The sequence below is a fragment of the Biomphalaria glabrata genome, chromosome 17 (genome assembly GCF_947242115.1).
Source record: "Biomphalaria glabrata chromosome 17, xgBioGlab47.1, whole genome shotgun sequence".
Classification (NCBI taxonomy): Eukaryota; Metazoa; Mollusca; class Gastropoda; family Planorbidae; genus Biomphalaria; species Biomphalaria glabrata.
This window is the reverse complement of record NC_074727.1, coordinates 26,823,284-26,843,391: the sequence shown is the minus strand read 5'-3', so window position 1 is coordinate 26,843,391 and position 20,108 is coordinate 26,823,284. Positions and strand designations below refer to the sequence as shown.

The 20,108-nt window shown below is 35.1% G+C and overlaps 1 protein-coding gene across 1 annotated transcript; it reads left to right on the top strand.

The window, feature by feature from the left end:
- The first annotated feature begins 141 nt into the window (after positions 1-141).
- Positions 142-19,780, top strand: LOC106051099 (uncharacterized). The gene is made up of 7 exons (XM_056015529.1): positions 142-171; positions 4,027-4,133; positions 8,912-9,035; positions 9,480-9,572; positions 12,500-12,545; positions 13,329-13,504; positions 17,650-19,780. Exons 2-7 carry the CDS (start codon positions 4,029-4,031, stop codon positions 18,204-18,206), a joined length of 1,101 nt encoding a protein of 366 aa, XP_055871504.1. The 5' UTR covers positions 142-171; positions 4,027-4,028; the 3' UTR covers positions 18,207-19,780.
- Positions 19,781-20,108: the final 328 nt, after the last annotated feature.

Genomic DNA, 20,108 nt, shown 5'->3' with positions numbered 1-20,108 from the left:
AGACTCATCATTCTAGTCGAGATTAGTAGATCTAGATCTAAATGCGGTACTGACAGGGATCACAGATTTAGATGATACTAGATCTATATTAACTATATATTATAATATATAATATTTTATATAATATATCAATATAATATCATTATCAAATTATCAGATCTCTAGGTCTAGGTAATTAGCCTTAGCCTTAGCCTTACAACTTATAAGGGCCTTATAATAAGGCTTATATTATATAAATATAATAAGGCTTATGGCTTATTTAATATTAGGCAATAAACTCAATAAAATTAGATCTAGATCTATATAGATCTATACAATTTTTATTAAAATAAATCCAAACAAACCTATTTTTACCTAGATTCCTAGATGATAGCATAGATTGGCATATATAGTAGCTTCTTATATTAGGCACAGCTCATCGAATTCTCCTTTAAGAAACACGTCGCTTTTTTTGTTTATAATTAATTTGTTTTTATGTTTGGAGCTAAAAACGATGTTTCAGGACAGTGCATGTCCAATTTTAGATAAGTTCCTGTATTTTTGTTCCGCTTTTCCAAAGCAGATGGCAGTTTTTTAGATTCTCGGTAACCAAGTATGTAAAGCTATTGTTTAAACCTCCCCCGGCAATTCATACCCATATAAGGGATGAAGGCTATATTATGAGCCTGTTTGATCGTATGCTGGTGGATCTATCGAAATAAGCTTCCAAACATCTTTAGAAAGACATTCCAATCACATTCATACTGTTAGCTGTTAAATAAAATTAAAAAAGGAGGTGTTTCTATGAAAAATAATGAATAAAACACATTCTCCTATAGTGCACAAGGCAAAATCGTAATAAGAAATATTATTGGGATTAATAAATCTATGATTTTTTTCAATAAATAAATGTGACCTAGATCGAGATATCTAGAATATATAATTTATGAATGCTAATTTGAAGCCAGAGACCATGCCCACTGCAGGTGATCACGCCAGGCGAGCACTTGTGGTGAGGAGAGGTATACACTAAGCGTGTAGTGTCACAACCTATCATACAGGCAGTGGAGGGAAGGGGGAGAGAGTCATGAAAAGAATTATAAGCATCTATGGGAGGGAGGGGATGTTAAGGTGTAACAAAACGAACATCCAAATTATGAAAAGAAGAGGGTCCTTGAATGAGAATTAAAAGAAAGAGACAGAGAATACATGTAGCCTAGTTGAAAATATCATCTTTATTAAATTATAATAATTAATTTATAGATCTATAATTATATAGATTTATTTCTGTCTGTTTCTACACATAGATTATATAGGTAGGCATATATATATATCTAGAGAGAGAGAGAGGCAATATACTATAAATACATATTGCAGAAGTGAATCTACTTCTTTTAATACAATCTAAATAATTTTTAATTAACACAGATATAATTTATTAGCAATAACATAGTGGTGTTTCTTAACAGTGCTCGATGTGCGCTAAAGGAGAAAGCACAAAAACTGCGTTTATTATAGGAGCATGAAGTGACCTGATTTATTTTAAAATAAAATCTTGACTATGAGTGGTAATTCAAAGAAACATAGCTATTTTTATAGTCCTTTAGTTGCAGAATAAGAATCTGCTTTCAGTTTTTTTGTAAGTTAAACCGTCACCAAGTAAAAAAATAAAATAAAAATTTGACCTAGTTCCCGAATACGGTGTGCCTAATATAAGAATCTACTATAGATCTTTTGACTATTCTATCTATTAGTTACTAATTAGTATCTATTGAATGCCTATTCATAATTTAGGGAAGTGAAAATAAAATTTATCTTTGAAAAAACAATTTTTCGTTAGTACATCATTACAATACTATAAAAGAACTTTCTAATGGTGTATAAATTATGACTGTATGTTTAACATTAAGAAAGTTATGATCTTTTTTGTGCCGTTTTGACCTAACATTGGTTGACATGGAGAAAGTGAAGTGAGAGCTTGTTGCTGGCTCAGCCGGCAAGACACACCCCCAAGGTCAAAAGTTAAAAAATTGGAATTGAGTTTAGTAGACGATAGATCTACTTATTAAATAAGAAATTTAATAGTAGATCTAGTATTCGTAGTAAATTTCTAGCTCACAATTCTGATTTCATTTATATTTATGAACTTCAGTTGTTTAAAATGTAAATATTGATGAAATAAACAAATTATCGGGTCTAGATCTACAAGAAATGTCAGAGAGGCTGGGACAAAATGGCGGCGTTGTGATGGCAGGAAATAACAAAATATTTAAAAATTGGGATCAAAATCGCCTGAAACAATTTTTTTTCAAATGCGTTTTTTTTTTTTAAAATTGCAAAGTAAAAAATCTTTCAAAAGTATCTAGATATGTAGCTAATAATATCTGCTACAAGATTATAATTTCATTTGTTGGTGACAAACAATATCTTCTATAAAAAAAAAAATAAAACCTGACAAGTCCATTGAGGTCAATGTTATTATTTTTTTTTTCAAGTGTGTTTGATGTTGACAATAGATAGATCTGAAAATTGGTAGGAATATAGCCAGACATGTACTATTAGCAGGAAAAAAATTAAGAGGGTACGACTTTTCTGTGATGAGTATCAGCAAAAATAAAAAATGTATATACTTTCAATGCAAAATATTTAAATACATTTTTTTTTTTTCAAAAAGTTGTCAAAGACAAAAATGTTCTCCATCATCAAAAGTAATCGAATTCACTCTTTTTAGCAATGATATCTTTATATATAGTGAGCATTTAATCGATTTCAAACAAAGACCTATGTAGCAGTAAGGAAAACTCTTGTCTCAAGTTTTTACGTCATTTTTTTGGGCACCGGAAGTTCCGGAATTTAACCTCCCTACATAATTCAAGCCTTGTCAAGGCTATTCCTATTTAATAATTATTAATAATAAGACATTTATTTTTTAAGACATTAAACTATTAACTTTAAGCCTAATTTAAGTAGATCTATAAATTAATAAATCTATTTTCTACATCGTCTAGAATCTAGTCTAGATCTAACAGTCACTGCTGTACATCACTATACTAAGCTAATAAACTCTACTGTCTCTAGCTCTTCCTGGACTCATACATTCACTTCAGGACTCCACCAGGACCGACTTCATGGCAGACTAACAGTCCCAGTCTACTCGCTGTCCTCTCTTGAACTGCACTGCCTTACGCACACTGTGTCTCTGGTCCACACAGGCTTATGATCAGATGACCATAACCCGGGTTCTATTCACGTGCAAAGTTCATGATACTACTGTTTACATAATAAATAAATCTGCACCCCTAAACTGTAAGAAGATAACTATTTCCTCTACCACATCGGGTTTGAGTTCAAAGATGTACATGTTCGGATCTTCGTCTTCATCCACCAGGGCTTGCCGGAGATGTTCTTTAAGAGTTTCGTTGTTCCTTTTGTAGTACTTCAGTCCTCGCCATTTCAGCTCGTTTCAGTTCTTTCAGAATCAGTTCATCTAGCAGTTTTACAGAAGCCTTAGGAAATCCCACTTCAAGACACAAGTGTTACGATTCTCTCTCCTAATCATCTTTAGCCTCCAATCGACTTCCTCGACTACCATCATGGTTTCTCCTTCTAATCTCGTCAGCAGACCAATAGTCCTGGTCTAATCGCTGTCCTCTCTTGAACTGCACTGCCTTACACACACTGTGTCTCTAGTCCACGCAGGCTTATGATCAGATGACTATAACCTGGGTTCTATTCACGTGCAAAGTTCATGCCACTACTGTCCCTTGCCCTTCGATATAGCACGCTAAACTTTATTACTGGCCTGTGTCACATATGTCACCTGATCACACACAGTTAACCCTATTGCGTCGCGAATAGGGTTACAACAATATATTGCAGGTGCAAGTAATTATGATTCCTTTTTTTAAAAAATTAAAATGTCTATTTTTTCTAGGTTTAGTTTTTATTGAAAATTGTATCTGTGATAGGTATTATTCATGTATATTAGAAATGTTTGTGGTATTTCAATAAAACATATCCTTGATCTTCATTAGCTTCTTTCAACAGCCATGTTGCCGTCCAACAGAGGTGATGACACAGTCATTTGTCCCTATGATTCTGCGCATGTTATACAGAAAAAAAGTCTACAGAATCATCTCATTAAGTGCAGAGAGGTATAGTCTTCCTTAAAATATTTAGAAAAATTAATTAATTTTTTTTTTGTGATAAAATTAGGAATTTATGTAACTTTGAAAGAAATATAATCACTCCCTTTGATTGAATTCTGCATATCACCTTATATCTTTGATAAGTTTTGAATGAAATTTGAATAAATTATTCACCTTTCTTGTCCTATCCCTTAGTCTGTTGGGGCACCATACAAGAACTAAATTATTACAATAATTAATAATAAAAACTGTTGACATGTATGTACTGAATTGTTTTGTGTATTTTTGTACTGTAGCCTGTTTAATTAGCATACCTCGTATTGCATTGTAACAGAAAATACAATGTTAGGTTTCTCACTCAAAATAGAGCCCACTGTTATGTTTCATTTCCATTTGACAATATAATTTTTCAAGACTTTTTTTTTTTTTTCTTTTGTAATAGCATCACCAAAAACTTAGCCAGATTTTTAACACAATACATTTAATAAATTAAAGAACAATATTTTTTTTAACAATAAATGTGAGTAAACTGTGTTAACTGAGCCAAAAAAAAAAGGGTTGTAGGTATATGTATATTTTTTGTCAGTTAATTGTTACCTATGCTCAGTTAATTTGTACAGATGCTTTTTCTTTCCTGGTTCTATTAAGTTTAAATCATGGATCGAATTTGCCTGAATCAGTCGGGAAAGACATTGACTTAGCAGAGCTAATTAATATGCATGACTAGATCAACATGGGTCTTTAATTTCTAAGATAAGATGAATGTTAAATATATATATGTTAATAGCAATGCTTGCAGCAGCCTCTGTTAAATGGGCCAAAGATTTCTTCAAAATATAATACCAGTTGGCAACACCACTGTAAATCATAGACTACAAAATGGCCATGTGCAGGTCATCTTGAAGTTGTTAAAAATATTTTATTGAAATCCTTTTAAACGTGAAGGCTTTATGTTTTATAAGCTAATGTGTTAAAAAACTATTTACAATATTCAATGTACTTGCCTTTGGCATGTTGATCTTTGGGAGTTCTGCTAGGCTGCTGAGTCTGTTCAGCACTGCCATTCAGAGTGTTGGTTATCTTGGGCTGTAGTGGTCATAGGGTCTGACTAAGGTGAATTAAAATGGGTCATTTAAAGAGGGTATGATTTTATAGGGGTGGGTGTTTGGGATTTTATGCTAGGTGATAATTCAATATTGTAGAAAGCTCTTTTCGGGATCGGAAATTGATAATAAAACTGTTCAGTTTGTTTGGTGTGGTCATTATCTTTGTAGAAAGCTCTTCCTATGTTTCCTGATGCCTAGGATTTGAATTGAAATTTAAAAAAAAAAAAAAAAAGCAGAAATACAATGAGCAAAGTGACACTTGCAGAAGGCTGTGAATAGTCCTTCCAGCCTTGCCATCAATTGGAGTTCATCTCTCAGGCTGTGTGAATAGTCCTTCCAGCCTTGCCATCAATTGGAGTTCATCTCTCAGGCTGTGTGAATAGTCCTTCCAACCTTGCCATCAATTGGAGTTCATCTCTCAGGCTGTGTGAATAGTCCTTCCAACCTTGCCATCAATTGGAGTTCATCTCTCAGGCTGTGTGAATAGTCCTTCCAACCTTGCCATCAATTGGAGTTCATCTCTCAGGCTGTGTGAATAGTCCTTCCAGCCTTGCCATCAATTGGAGTTCATCTCTCAGGCTGTGTGAATAGTCCTTCCAGCCTTGCCATCAATTGGAGTTCATCTCTCAGGCTCTGTGAATAGTCCTTCCAGCCTTGCCATCAATTGGAGTTCATCTCTCAGGCTGTGTGAATAGTCCTTCCAACCTTGCCATCAATTGGAGTTCATCTCTCAGGCTGTGTGAATAGTCCTTCCAACCTTGCCATCAATTGGAGTTCATCTCTCAGGCTGTGTGAATAGTCCTTCCAACCTTGCCATCAATTGGAGTTCATCTCTCGGGCTGTGTGAATAGTCCTTCCAGCCTTGCCATCAATTGGAGTTCATCTCTCAGGCTGTGTGAATAGTCCTTCCAGCCTTGCCATCAATTGGAGTTCATCTCTCAGGCTGTGTGAATAGTCCTTCCAACCTTGCCATCAATTGGAGTTCATCTCTCAGGCTGTGTGAATAGTCCTTCCAACCTTGCCATCAATTGGAGTTCATCTCTCAGGCTGTGTGAATAGTCCTTCCAACCTTGCCATCAATTGGAGTTCATCTCTCAGGCTGTGTGAATAGTCCTTCCAACCTTGCCATCAATTGGAGTTCATCTCTCAGGCTGTGTGAATAGTCCTTCCAACCTTGCCATCAATTGGAGTTCATCTCTCAGGCTGTGAATAGTCCTTCCAACCTTGCCATCAATTGGAGTTCATCTCTCAGGCTGTGTGAATAGTCCTTCCAACCTTGCCATCAATAGGAGTTCATCTCTCAGGCTGTGTGAATAGTCCTTCCAACCTTGCCATCAATAGGAGTTCATCTCTCAGGCTGTGTGAATAGTCCTTCCAGCCTTGCCATCAATTGGAGTTCATCTCTCAGGCTGTGTGAATAGTCCTTCCAACCTTGCCATCAATTGGAGTTCATCTCTCGGGCTGTGTGAATAGTCCTTCCAGCCTTGCCATCAATTGGAGTTCATCTCTCAGGCTGTGTGAATAGTCCTTCCAACCTTGCCATCAATTGGAGTTCATCTCTCAGGCTGTGAATAGTCCTTCCAGCCTTGCCATCAATTCTTATAGTTTTCTATTGGTTCCATTGTATTTCCATTGCAATATATTGCTTTCAATTATTTTTCTCTTAGAGTATTTTATTGCATAAAAAGATGGAATGCAAACCAGATCTTAGCTCCTAGTTCTGGTTTTAAAAAGTCATTTGTAACTCCTAAGCAAATAGAGAAATATCTGAAAATATTTAAAAGCAAACAAATATTTTGTTGTATTGGCATTTTCATTTGAAAAATCTTAAGGGAAGAAAATGATAAGCTAAATTTATCTTTTCATTTTATACATAACATGAAGAGTTCATCTTGATCAAAAGTAAAAAAAAACTGTTGGTAACTTCCTATCACATTGTGCTTTATCCTAAAACTACATTCTAGAATATGAGTTAATGTGTTAACAGTAAGTGACGTTTTGAAGTTCAGTCTTGTTGATGTTTTAGAAAACAAAAAAAGACCAAAGAAAAAAGTTTTCACTTTCTTAAAAAAAAAGAAGAAAATATTTTAAATCTTTAATGAATAAATAAAGCTAACTATAACAAGTGATACTCCTACCCGAGAACATGATAAATGGAAATGAATGATGCACCTCCCCTATCCCATAAATTTCAGGAGACGTGGGCACATTTTCAGGTAGAGAACAATAGTACTTACAATCTGCACTTCCAAGCAAGCATGCTAGTATCACATTACAGCAGGTTGGGTCCTGACCTGACATAACCTACACTCCCCACCACCTTCATCCCTGTTGACAGGTTACAATGGGAAACCAGCTGTCTTCTTTAATAGGCTACATGTCATTGTGGAAACTTAACTTCATTACTTATAACCGAGTACCGAGTGGGGACCAAGATTGAGCCAAACTCTCACCTGTGGCTCCCAGTTGCTGTAGCATGTGCAGCGGCCACACCTCGGAAACAGCCTTGACTGGCCAGCTAAACCAGGTAGAGGGTATCTGACGTGTCCATGACACTCAGTACACTGAGTGGAACATTCTGAGATCACATAGGTCTCATCAGCCACTTGAGGCACAAAACCCCAGTGCAAAGCCCTCAGCTCCCTAAATGCCCAAAATGGTCATCATCAAACCAGGATGGATGAACTATAAAAAGCAATACATGTCAACTCTTCTCTTTAGAATCCAATGAAAGCAATACATGTCAACTCTTCTCTTTAGAATCCAATGAAAGCAATACATGTCAACTCTTCTCTTTAGAATCCAATGAAAGCAATACATGTCAACTCTTCTCTTTAGAATCCAATGAAAGCAATACATGTCAACTCTTCTCTTTAGAATCCAATGAAAGCAATACATGTCAACTCTTCTCTTTAGAATCCAATGCTTGTGTTATTATTTCTACTACTTTATAATTATTGTTGTGAAATATTTTTTTACAAAGATTTTGTCTACAATTGTTTTACTAACATTTCATTTATACAATTCCATTACACACTAACGAATATTAGCAAACTAATGACAATCTACTCACAAATTTTTGTTAAAACATTGACTAATTAGAGAGAAAAACAACACACACACACACAGAAGGAAAAGCCTTTTAATAAATTCTTGATGAATAATATTTAAATCTTCATAACATTAATACATTGGACATCAAGTGACCATATAAAGACATAACAAACTAGGATTCAATATCATACGGTAAAAATGTTTACACAAAAAAATGCAGAAATACAAATTTTAAAAACATGTATTACTGTTTTGAAAGACTATTTAATTTAATTTACATTATATGTCTACATATTTATCACCAAAATTACCACGGCGTTACTAAAAGTCTGCTTCAGTGTGTCAATTATCAAATTGCAAACAAAGAATAGATGGACTTCATTATGCTGATTTACTCTTTTGTTTCCTCCAGTTCTATCCAACTTTCTGGTGTCAACTTGACTGTATAGTGAATGTATATTTTATTTTCAATTGTTTTAATGTTTTGTTTTGTGTTATGCACAATTGTAAGACAATTGTCCTCAAAGATAATAAAGAGAATATTATTATCATGACTGCATTGCGGTCTTTTTGAAAAGGCTTCTTGCAATGTTTCTTTAACAATGTGTTTCTCTTGTTATCCAGAATCATAAAGGTTCCAGAAAAGTTACCTGTAAATTTAACAAGACCCACATCATCCCTGAACCAGAATTATATTATCATTTGCAACATTGTGATAGCCGCTCAGTATTTGATCGTGAGATGCAATGTAAGTCTTAAAGAATGTTTTGCCTTGAACAAATGTACACCTTCTCAAACACACAGTTAAAACAAATAAAAAATGGAAAGAAGCTCAAATGGTTGTCTTTTAAAAACATATGGAGCTCCAGAGAGTCCATCACACTTTTAGAAAGAATATATGGAGCTCCAGAAATGCACTTCAAGGACACATTTTGCTATGATTCCTATATTCCATATAAAATGGACAATTAAAATATTTGAGTGTTGTTTTTTTAGAGCAATTATGGACTTTCTACAATTTAGTCCCACAAAGGAAAGGCTTGTTGTGTGGCTACAAGCTAGATGTTTGTGGCTAGTTGTTAGTGCTGTGGCTAGAAGCTAGTAGATTGCTGACACTTAATTGACATAATGCAAACACAAATGACACTAATTTTCATTTCATTGATTGGATGAGATTTAAATTATATTTCAGACCAAGCAAGTCAAAACCAGACATTTACTGGAGCTGTTAATGGTCCTGGTATTACCAATCATATTGAGGAGCTGGAAGAAGACTGGGAAGCAGGTACATAAAAACAACTTTAGTAGCACCAGACTGAGTTGTCAAACAAAAAACATAGACCTCTAGTAAATAAATATCAATTGTCTCCCTGGCTTTACTATTTGTCCCATATAAGAGGCTAATTTCCAGATCTTAATGAATGCTTTTGAAAAGCTGCCAGAAGTGTAAGCAATTAGTCTCTCTATTTGATATTGTGACAGCCAGTAAAGCTGAGAACATTGTATCAGGAGCTGTCAATAAAATAAAATAAGTAGAAACCATTTGAATGATGAAAACTAAATAGAATAAAAACTAGAATTGAAGAAATGTCTGACAGAATAGTAATCACCAAATAGTGGTTCTCTGTGTAAATAAGAAAGCTGCCAATAGTCTGTTGCTGTGGAAACCAAGAAACAAAAGATAATTGTAAGTTTGAGTTCAAAAAAATGTTTATAATAGTGGCTGCACATTAAAGCATAGGAAGTAGGATTTTTTTGCCATATAAGGCCTTTTTGTTCCAAGACAATAATGTCAGAGTAGGGAAGAGCAGGACATTGATGTCATACTAGGTTGAGCAGGACATTGATGTCAGAGTAGGCAATCTTAATGCTGGAAAAGATGTATGGGGGGAAAAAGGCATTAGAAAATTTATGATTAATGAGGAAAAGCTCAAGTAATTTGATGTATCTTATTTATACACAGCCACATATATAAACTCAACCTTGTTGTGACTGCTGGTAAAAACAGGTACCAGGTTTCCCTAACAGCTCTCAAAATCACAGAACACTTACTCATTTTTAGCGGTCCCCAAAAGGGGAAAAGACGCTATTAGTTTTATGTGGCCTGTCTGTCCCTCCGTCCCGTTTAGATCTCAGAAACTAGAATAGAAAATGGAAATCGAACATCATGATATTTTAGATCTTTCAAAGTTCTGATTTAACGGCTACTTTTTCTTTTCCAAAAGTGAACAATATAATTTTTTAAATTATATATGCAAGCAGATTTTTTTAAAAATTACACCACTTTTCAATGAAAAACTTCAGTGGAGGTAACGTTTTTTAAAAAGGTCATGGACTTCTTGATTAATAATTCAAGCTTCATTCATAGATTCGTGCATTGGTACAAAAACATTTGCATCTAAGGTCACAATGGTAAATGTGTCAATGGATCATTATAAATTTATTTTCCATTTATTAAATAACTCATTGAATAGAATACTGATTCAAATGTTGTTTTTAAAAATAATTTTGATACGAACTTCGTTTAAGTTATAAGTTTAAAAAATAACGAACTACTTTTATAGCGCGCAGTTTTGACATATCCTCATTATAGGGGCCTACACTTGACAGTCTAAATAAGACTAAATAGAGCCCAGATCTAGATATATTTATAATATATATATTATAAATGTATTGATAATTTGAACAAAATTTTAATTATTAAGGCAATAACGTATTTTCTGACAGCTTAGGGGTGCAGATTTATTTATTACGTAAACAATAGTGAAATGAATGAGGTAGTTCCGAATCTCTGACCTACTTTATAAAAAGTCAAGTGACTGTGGTCTTATACATGGCAACAATGGCTATAACTTCCTATGATAAGATGTAGATCTAGATTTAGTGCTAGCCTAGATCTAGTAGTCCTACTAAATAATCATGGAACCAGAAGTCCCGTGTTCGAATCCCGGTGAAGATTCTCGATGGACCACTTCGGGGGCGATTTTGAGTTTGTGTCTTTGTAACCTTGTTTATTTTATGTTTTGAATAATTCTTATTTGTAAAAAAAAGTAAAGTAAAAAAAAAGATTAAAGTTTGTGTAAATTTGCTTGTATTAATCTAGAATAAAATATAAACCAAAAAGAAAATATGACTTAATGATCTTGAAAAGTTTAAGCCATTGAGTTCACTTTTGAGTGGAATGTGATAGCTCAAGCAATAAGATGCATCTATTGTATTTCCAAGTTCAGTTTTAGTCACTGTAATAAATAATCTGACTTGGATATTTTTTAGTCAGTCACTTTTTGTCTTGTCCTTCAACTCAGACACGCAACATTCAGACTTAAGTCAATTTTTGTTTTGGTTCCTAAAATTTAAAAATTTATTCAAAAATATGGAAATTAAAAAAAATTGAACAAATTGTGCCTAAGTAAAGAAATCATGCTTTCAGTTTGGATGGAGACCTGAGAAACTAAGATGGAGGATTCAAAGTAGTTCATTTTTGTTACCATTATGTTTTTAGTTGACTACTTTATGGAGACCTGCAGAACAACTGTCATCACCATGAAAAAATTCCAGGTTTTCTTCAATACCTGCCTCAGGACGATCCTTATGATCCACTGGCCAGACAAGATCACTAATGGGGAATGGTGGAAGGCCACACCATTGGCAAGCCTGCAGCCAACATCCAAAGACAATCCTGGAACAGGGAAAGAAGGGGAAGGGTCAGAAATTATGCAACAGAGATGAGGAAGCAGGTACCAAGCAGTTGTGGTTAAAAGATGAGGAGAGACCCAAGAACTGAGGAGGAAGCAGATGTGGTTAAAACATGAGGAGAGACCCAAGAACTGAGGAGGAAGCTGGCAGATTATTGTTAGTTACAAAATACTCCACAAACACTACTGAATTTTTCCAAAGCTTTGTGGCACTCTTTCAACACTAGTAATGTAGTTTGGTAAGAGACAAGCCGATTGGACCTAACATTGTTGTTTGGCTACAAGATTGAAGAAACAAAGTTTTTGTCTTACAGTGTCAGGCACCAATGACTATTTGAACAAAACCATTTCATGAATTACTTTATAATATCAAGAAATGTATGGACAAAGGCGTGTAGCTGCGTACAGGCAACTGACCTGGCCAATACCAACTTTCTTCCATCCCTAAACATGTCAAATGAAGACAAAATTGTCTGGTGAAACTTTATTTGAAACTAAACTTTAGTCCTTTTTACAGCCCCACGTGTTCAAACCAAGGCACTGTTTAACAAGAATAGTCATGAGTAAGTTTGTTTTGTTTTTTAAAGTACATTTTTATTAGTTTGTATCAAACTATAGCATGATAAGCCATCAAATTTCAGTTACATCCATAGCATTGTCTTTAAAAAATATTTTAAATGTATTTTTGTAAATTTATTGAACTTTATTTTTATTTAACAGTGTCAGAGAGAAATTCATTGTTAGATAAGAAAGCTTATATCAACTCACTCTGGTATATATCAACTCACTCTGTCTGGTATATATCAACTCACTCTGTCTGGTATATATCAACTCACTCTGTCTGGTATATATCAACTCACTCTGTCTGGTATATATCAACTCACTCGGTCTGGTATATATCAACTCACTCGGTCTGGTATATATCAACTCACTCGGTCTGGTATATATCAACTCACTCTGTCTGGTACTAAATTAATGTTATTTTCTCTCACATCCATTCTCAGATCAAGTTGAATCTTTACACAATTTTTATTGTACCTAACAAAACGTGAATAAATAAAAAGAATTAACCAATATGTTAATTAATTACTGGTAATTGATACCAAAAAGGGAAAATAATCCATCAGTATTTAGAGATATGTAGATATATAGGTCTTTGTCCACTGAGATAATTTTACACATTATTTCTCCCATTTCGCCATTTGAGGATCAAGTTAAAACTGAACAGAATTATTTATTTTATACTCAACAAAACATGGAAAATTGAAAGAATTAGGCTTGTTTCTTTGTTTGTCCATTGTTATTTTGTTGTATGAATGAAGACCAAGACTCTTGTTTATTAATAGTGTCCCTGAGGAAGTAACCAAACCATATGTTCCTCCTGGAGCTAATTATGCCAACAGAAAACAGAGCCAACCTCATGAAGTCTTTGATTACTCTGCTAATAGTAGGACGAAACACAGAGGAGCAGAGCCAAGTGTTGAGCTGCTGAGAGGCTCAGGACGTGGAGTTTTAAGTCACAGTAAGGCAACTCTGCTCTGAAATGTTTCATTTCTTGTACAATTTTATGCCAAATTTTGTTTCTTCATTGTGAGGTTTTGCTAATCCTCTCCACTTTGTTGTATATATTAGGATGTCACATGACACACACTAGAATGACATAGAGACTGGTCAGGAATTACAGTCAGTGAAATTATACTCTTTTCTATCTTTAGTCAAGTTTTCATGCCTTATTATGCACAAGCAAGGGGGGGGGGGATACTTCAGTGGACATGGATGGATGGCAAGTGAAATTTTATTAAAAGTCATGATAATAAGATCAGTTTTAAGACCACTCCAAGCAAAAAATGAAAAGTTATTGTTGACAATCATCAAAGAATTCTGCCAGGTCATCAGTTACATTTCAATCAGTTGTGGAGCTCTTCACTGAAATGCTCTGCTTGCATTTTAAGCAATGAATCATGCATTGGTTTGTTTATTTACCATCCACACCTTTATGTGCTATGATGTATCACATGCAAAGTGATTTAGGACAAAACCACATATTATGCAAAGTGATTTAGGACAAAACCACATATTATGCAAAGTGATTTAGGACAAAACCACATATTATGCAAAGTGATTTAGGACAAAACCACATATTATGCAAAGTGATTTAGGACAAAACCACATATTATGCAAAGTGATTTAGGACAAAAACAAACACACTTACGGAAAGTGATTTAGGACAAAAACAAACACACTTACGGAAAGTGATTTAGGACAAAAACAAACACACTTAGGGAAAGTGATTTAGGACAAATCCACACTTTATGCAATGTGATTTATGACAAACCAGAGACTGAGTTGGTTTTAAAAGAATTGCTTCTGCTTCCATTGAATCTCACTTACAAATATAGATGGAGGCATGATGCATGGTTTCATCCATTGTCTCTATAAGACAGAAGGAGGAATGGGACTGACATTATCTTTAACTGTGACTTCTTCTTTGTTCTCATTATGTGTGTAGAGTGGTTTCCAAATCTTTCATTTCTTTTGTTATTGGGGGTGTCTTGGGGGCCAGTTTCTTGTTTGGGCCTCATGATAAAGAATGCAGTTTTGAAGGACTTAGTCAGCATTCTCTGGTGACACTTCACAAGGGTATATTTAGCTAGTGTCGATTTTTAGCTTCCAGAACATGTGTTGTCTCATTCTGTTATGTCCAGTTCTGAGTTGAAAGATTAGATGTTGGTCTTATCGGGATAGTTTATAATAAGCATTGTCTTTTCTCGTTTATTCTATTCACTATTAGTTTCTTCATTTCTTCTGGATAGATTGCAATGTTCAATTGAGTGTTTTTTCTCCCACACATTGGCAAGTGTGTCAGCCTTCTCGTTTCCTTCTAGTTTAGTCGTGCAGGTATTAATTGAAGAACAGTTTTCTTGCTGTTGGTGTTGATCTGTATAAGTTTCACATACCTAGGAGAAATGTTTTTTAAGCTTTGGACAACTGCTTTGCATGCGATTGGCTTTGTAAGGGCCTTACTTGGTCATTGTGTATGGGCAGTATTTGGTTGTGGGCAGTGTGAGCCGCCCTTATTTTATCGCTGGCATTGTGGTGTGCCTTTGTGTTAAGGCAACGAATCCATTTGCACATAATTCATGCTCACTGAAGTAGTACTTAATATTGACTTTTTTTTCCCCTCTAATTGCTATGTATGAACTATCATACATTAAACAATTGTTACGCTACCACTTTTTGCTAAATACTGTACGTTAGCCCATTGATAGAGTGTCAGGGGATCCCGGGCAGACAAGGTAAAGCAAAAAATACAACCCACGACATTGAGCTCTTGGATTTCATAAAAATATTTGATTATGTCCTGAATAGTGTCATCTTGCTTTGCATATGTCTGATGATAGTAATATGTGGGGCTACACGTGAGCAAAGTTTTTCAAAACTAAAATTACTGGCGATTAAAGAGGACAAATTGACTACTTACTGAACAGATTGACTGCTCACTGAACAGATTGACTACTCACTGAACAGAGTTACTACTCACTGAACAGATTGACTACTCACTGAACAAATTGTCTACTCACTGAACAGATTGACTACTCACTGAACAAATTGTCTACTCACTGAACAGATTGACTACTCACTGAACAAATTGTCTACTCACTGAACAGAGTTACTACTCACTGAACAGATTGTCTACTCACTGAACAGAGTTACTACTCACTGAACAGATTGTCTACTCACTGAACAGAGTTACTACTCTCTGAACAGATTGACTACTCACTGAACAGATTGTCTACTCACTGAACAGATTGTCTACTCACTGAACAGAGCTACTACTCACTGAACAGATTGACTACTCACTGAACTGATTGTCTACTCACTGAACAAATTGTCTACTCACTGAACAGATTGACTACTCACTGAACAAATTGTCTACTCACTGAACAGAGTTACTACTCACTGAACAGAGTTACTACTCACTGAACAGATTGACTACTCACTGAACAGAGTTACTACTCACTGAACAGAGTTACTACTCACTGAACAGATTGTCTACTCACTGAACTGATTGTCTACTCACTGAACAAATTGTCTACTCACTGAACAGAGTTACTACTCACTGAACAGATTGACTACTCACTGAACAAATTGTCTACTCACTGAACAGAGTTACTACTCACTGAACAGAGTTACTACTCACTGAACAGATTGACTACTCACTGAACAGATTGACTACTCACTGAACAAATTGTCTACTCACTGAACAGATTGACTACTCACTGAACAGAGTTACTACTCACTGAACAGATTGACTACTCACTGAACAGAGTTACTACTCACTGAACTGATTGTCTACTCACTGAACAGATTGACTACTCACTGAACAGATTGACTACTCACTGAACAAATTGTCTACTCACTGAACAGATTGTCTACTCACTGAACAGAGTTACTACTCACTGAACAGATTGACTACTCACTGAACAAATTGTCTACTCACTGAACAGAGTTACTACTCACTGAACAGAGTTACTACTCACTGAACAGATTGACTACTCACTGAACAAATTGTCTACTCACTGAACAGAGTTACTACTCACTGAACAGATTGACTACTCACTGAACAGATTGACTACTCACTGAACAGATTGACTACTCACTGAACAAATTGTCTACTCACTGAACAGATTGTCTACTCACTGAACAGAGTTACTACTCACTGAACAGATTGACTACTCACTGAACTGATTGTCTACTCACTGAACAAATTGTCTACTCACTGAACAGATTGACTACTCACTGAACAAATTGTCTACTCACTGAACAGATTGACTACTCACTGAACAAATTGTCTACTTATTGAACAGATTGACTACTCACTGAACAGATTGACTACTCACTGAACAAATTGACTACTTATTGAACAGATTGACTACTCACTGAACAGATTGACTACTCACTGAACAGATTGACTACTCACTGAACAGATTGACTACTCACTGAACAAATTGTCTACTCACTGAACAGATTGACTACTCACTGAACAAATTGTCTACTTATTGAACAGATTGACTACTCACTGAACAGATTGACTACTCACTGAACAGATTGACTACTCACTGAACAAATTGACTACTCACTGAACAGAGTTACTACTCACTGAACAGAGTTACTACTCACTGAACAGATTGTCTACTCACTGAACAGATTGTCTACTCACTGAACAGATTGTCTACTCACTGAACAGAGTTGCTACTCAGTGATGTGGCAATTTGTTCATGGAATTATTGTTAGGTTTGCCAGAAAAAGCAGTTTTTCCCTTTTTCATTTGTACGGTAGCATCTTTTTGTACAAAATAAAACCCTATTTCCACTACAGCACAACATTACCTACACCGTGTACAGCAGTGCTGAACAACTGAAGAAAACAGCACACTATTTTTCCTTGGCACAGTCTGCAAAAGAGCTGAAAGCTCAGCAGCAAAAAGCTGGCTAGAAGAAGACAAAGGAAACTCCACATTTGCCTCTCAAAATACACATTTTCATTTTAGCATGTAGGCAAAGATTTTCTCAAGAGCTCTCTTAAAGAATGTGGAATAAACTGTTCCAGCATTCATAGAGTACTTTCCTATGTGATTGAATGTAACTTTTTTTTTTTAAATTTCAGCTCAACCTAAATTTAGTTTATTGGGACGTGGCATCAGTCGTTCTGATGACCAGGAGGTGACCACACCTGGTCTTCAGGGAATAACTTCTGCCAGTGCCGATGTGAACAATGGACTTGGACACTCTGCATATCCAGCTCCACCTCCAGGATTTTCTTTGACATCAAAGGCAACAGCTAATATACTAGCACCAGCCATCTTGACTTCAGAACATTCTGAATCATCATTAGCCAAAACATCTCTTGGCTTTGCTGAATCATCATTAGCCAAAACATCTCTTGGCTTTGCTGAATCATCATTAACCAATATTTCTCCAACATTAGTTGTAGGGTCTGTAGCCAATGACTTTGCATCAGTGAACACTGCTGGACATAATGCATCAGCAACAAATCATCAGAATTCAAAATCAGAACAATTTCGACAAAAACGAGAAAGAGAGCTAAGAAAACTTACTGATAGACAAACTGCTGAAAGAAATCTTTTAGAGACAAGACATAGAGAAGAAATTGAACAACTTCTAATACGTTTAGGGCTTGAGGAGAAATTAGCCATGATGTGAGAAACATTTCTTGTTAGGTCCAGATCCATCTTCAATCGACTGGTGTATATAGTCATCAAACAAATTTTATACAAAGACATATTGTCAAACTTGCCAAGTCATACATGATGTTGTTAGGACTTAAATCTTTTGTTCTAGAAATAGTCTCTTGTAAGCTGTAAGAAATGGATGAATTGTGAATTGAATGTTTAGCTAAAATTAGCCTATACTTGTGATGTGTTTAGGATGAACCAGCCTCTGCTTGTGATGTGTTTAGGAAGAATTAGCCTCTGCTTGTGATGTGTTTAGGAAGAATTAGCCTGTGTGTGTGATGTGTTTAGGATGAATTAGCCTCTGCTTGTGATTAGGAAGAATTAGCCTGTGTGTGTGTGATGTGTTTAGGAAGAATTAGCCTGTGTGTGTGATGTGTTTAGGATGAATTAGCCTCTGCTTGTGATGTGTTTAGGAAGAATTAGCTTCTACTTGTGGTGTGTTTAGGATGAATTATTCTCTGCTTGTGATGTGTTTAGGAAGAATTAGCCTCTGCTTGTGATGTTGGACACAGTGGACTGTCTCCCAGTGAAACCAAAGGAAGAGAGCATTTACACTTGCTCAGTTTTTAGATGGTAATAAATATGTTAAGGAAAAATGTACTTTTAGAAATACCCCGGTAATAAGCTTTAATCATTTTTTTTTAAACCAAAGCAAGGCAGAATGGTGATATTCCAGAAGAAAGTCTCATCACAAATGAAAGTAGGGTTTTAAAAAACTAAGATTCCAATTTGAACCTTCACATTGATTTTTTTTTTTTAATAGATATTTTAGCTATTTTTATGCCTCCATCTGGGCTGTTGTGCATAAGGTTTTATAGTTCTAGTGTTTTTAATGTCATTTTATTTTTTTAGGGGTAACAGGTGCAGGCAAAGTTTTTTAATGAATACCGGTACTTGAAGTTTTGTTTCTGCTGAAGATATGTATGAAATGCATAATGAAACTTGCAATTTTTTGTTTGGTCTTTATTTCCAACTGTCCACATTGTTTTGGCTTCTTGTTACAAATATCAAAGCTTTCACTTGTCTTAAGTGTCTACATAGTTTTGAGAGCTGTGACAGTGTAGAAAGAACTGTGATACTGTTTGTATGACAATGCAATAGTTACGGTGCTAATAGAGCTGTGACAATGTATGCTCATTGAATTGTTTGTGTAAACCTACAACAGGTTTGTCTGTTTTATAACAAGAAGTATCACTTAGGTGTCTTAGTTTCAAAATATCTTTGACCAAATTGTGTGTTTATAGAAAGTCATTCAACATAGCAGGCTTTATTTTGTCAGATAGTAAGGTATTAGTTTATTGTTAGCATTGATGAGTCACATTTAGCAAGCTGATTATGATTGGATAGTAATAACTTAATTGACTCTTCAAGATGTCCAGTGGATTGGATGGCCAATAGGGAAATAAATCCATCCAAATTTTAGTAGCCTGAGTTTGTTCTGTTGGAGCTAATACTTAGTGTGAGATTTTGTGTTTTATTTGTATTGACTACATAATTTATTGGATACATGGTTTTATTAAAAGTTATTAGCTTAAATTTTTATTTTTTAGTCTGTTGGAATTCTTATTTAAAGCTCTTTAGACTGAATGGCATTTGCCATTCTTGGGCAAGTGATAAAAGTTTGAATTTTAAAGGGTTTTAATGTGTTCACAAAATTAAATGTTGATTGACTTTGCTTGAATTTAAATTAAGTCTATTGGAATACTGGTACTTAGACTGAAAGACAAATGCCATGGTGCTCCTTCGTGGTTGGTGATAAATTAGCTGGTCACATTCTATTAACAAAGGCTGGTCACATTCTATTAACAAAGGCTGATCACATTCTATTAACAAAGGCTGATCACATTCTATTAACAAAGGCTGGTCACAT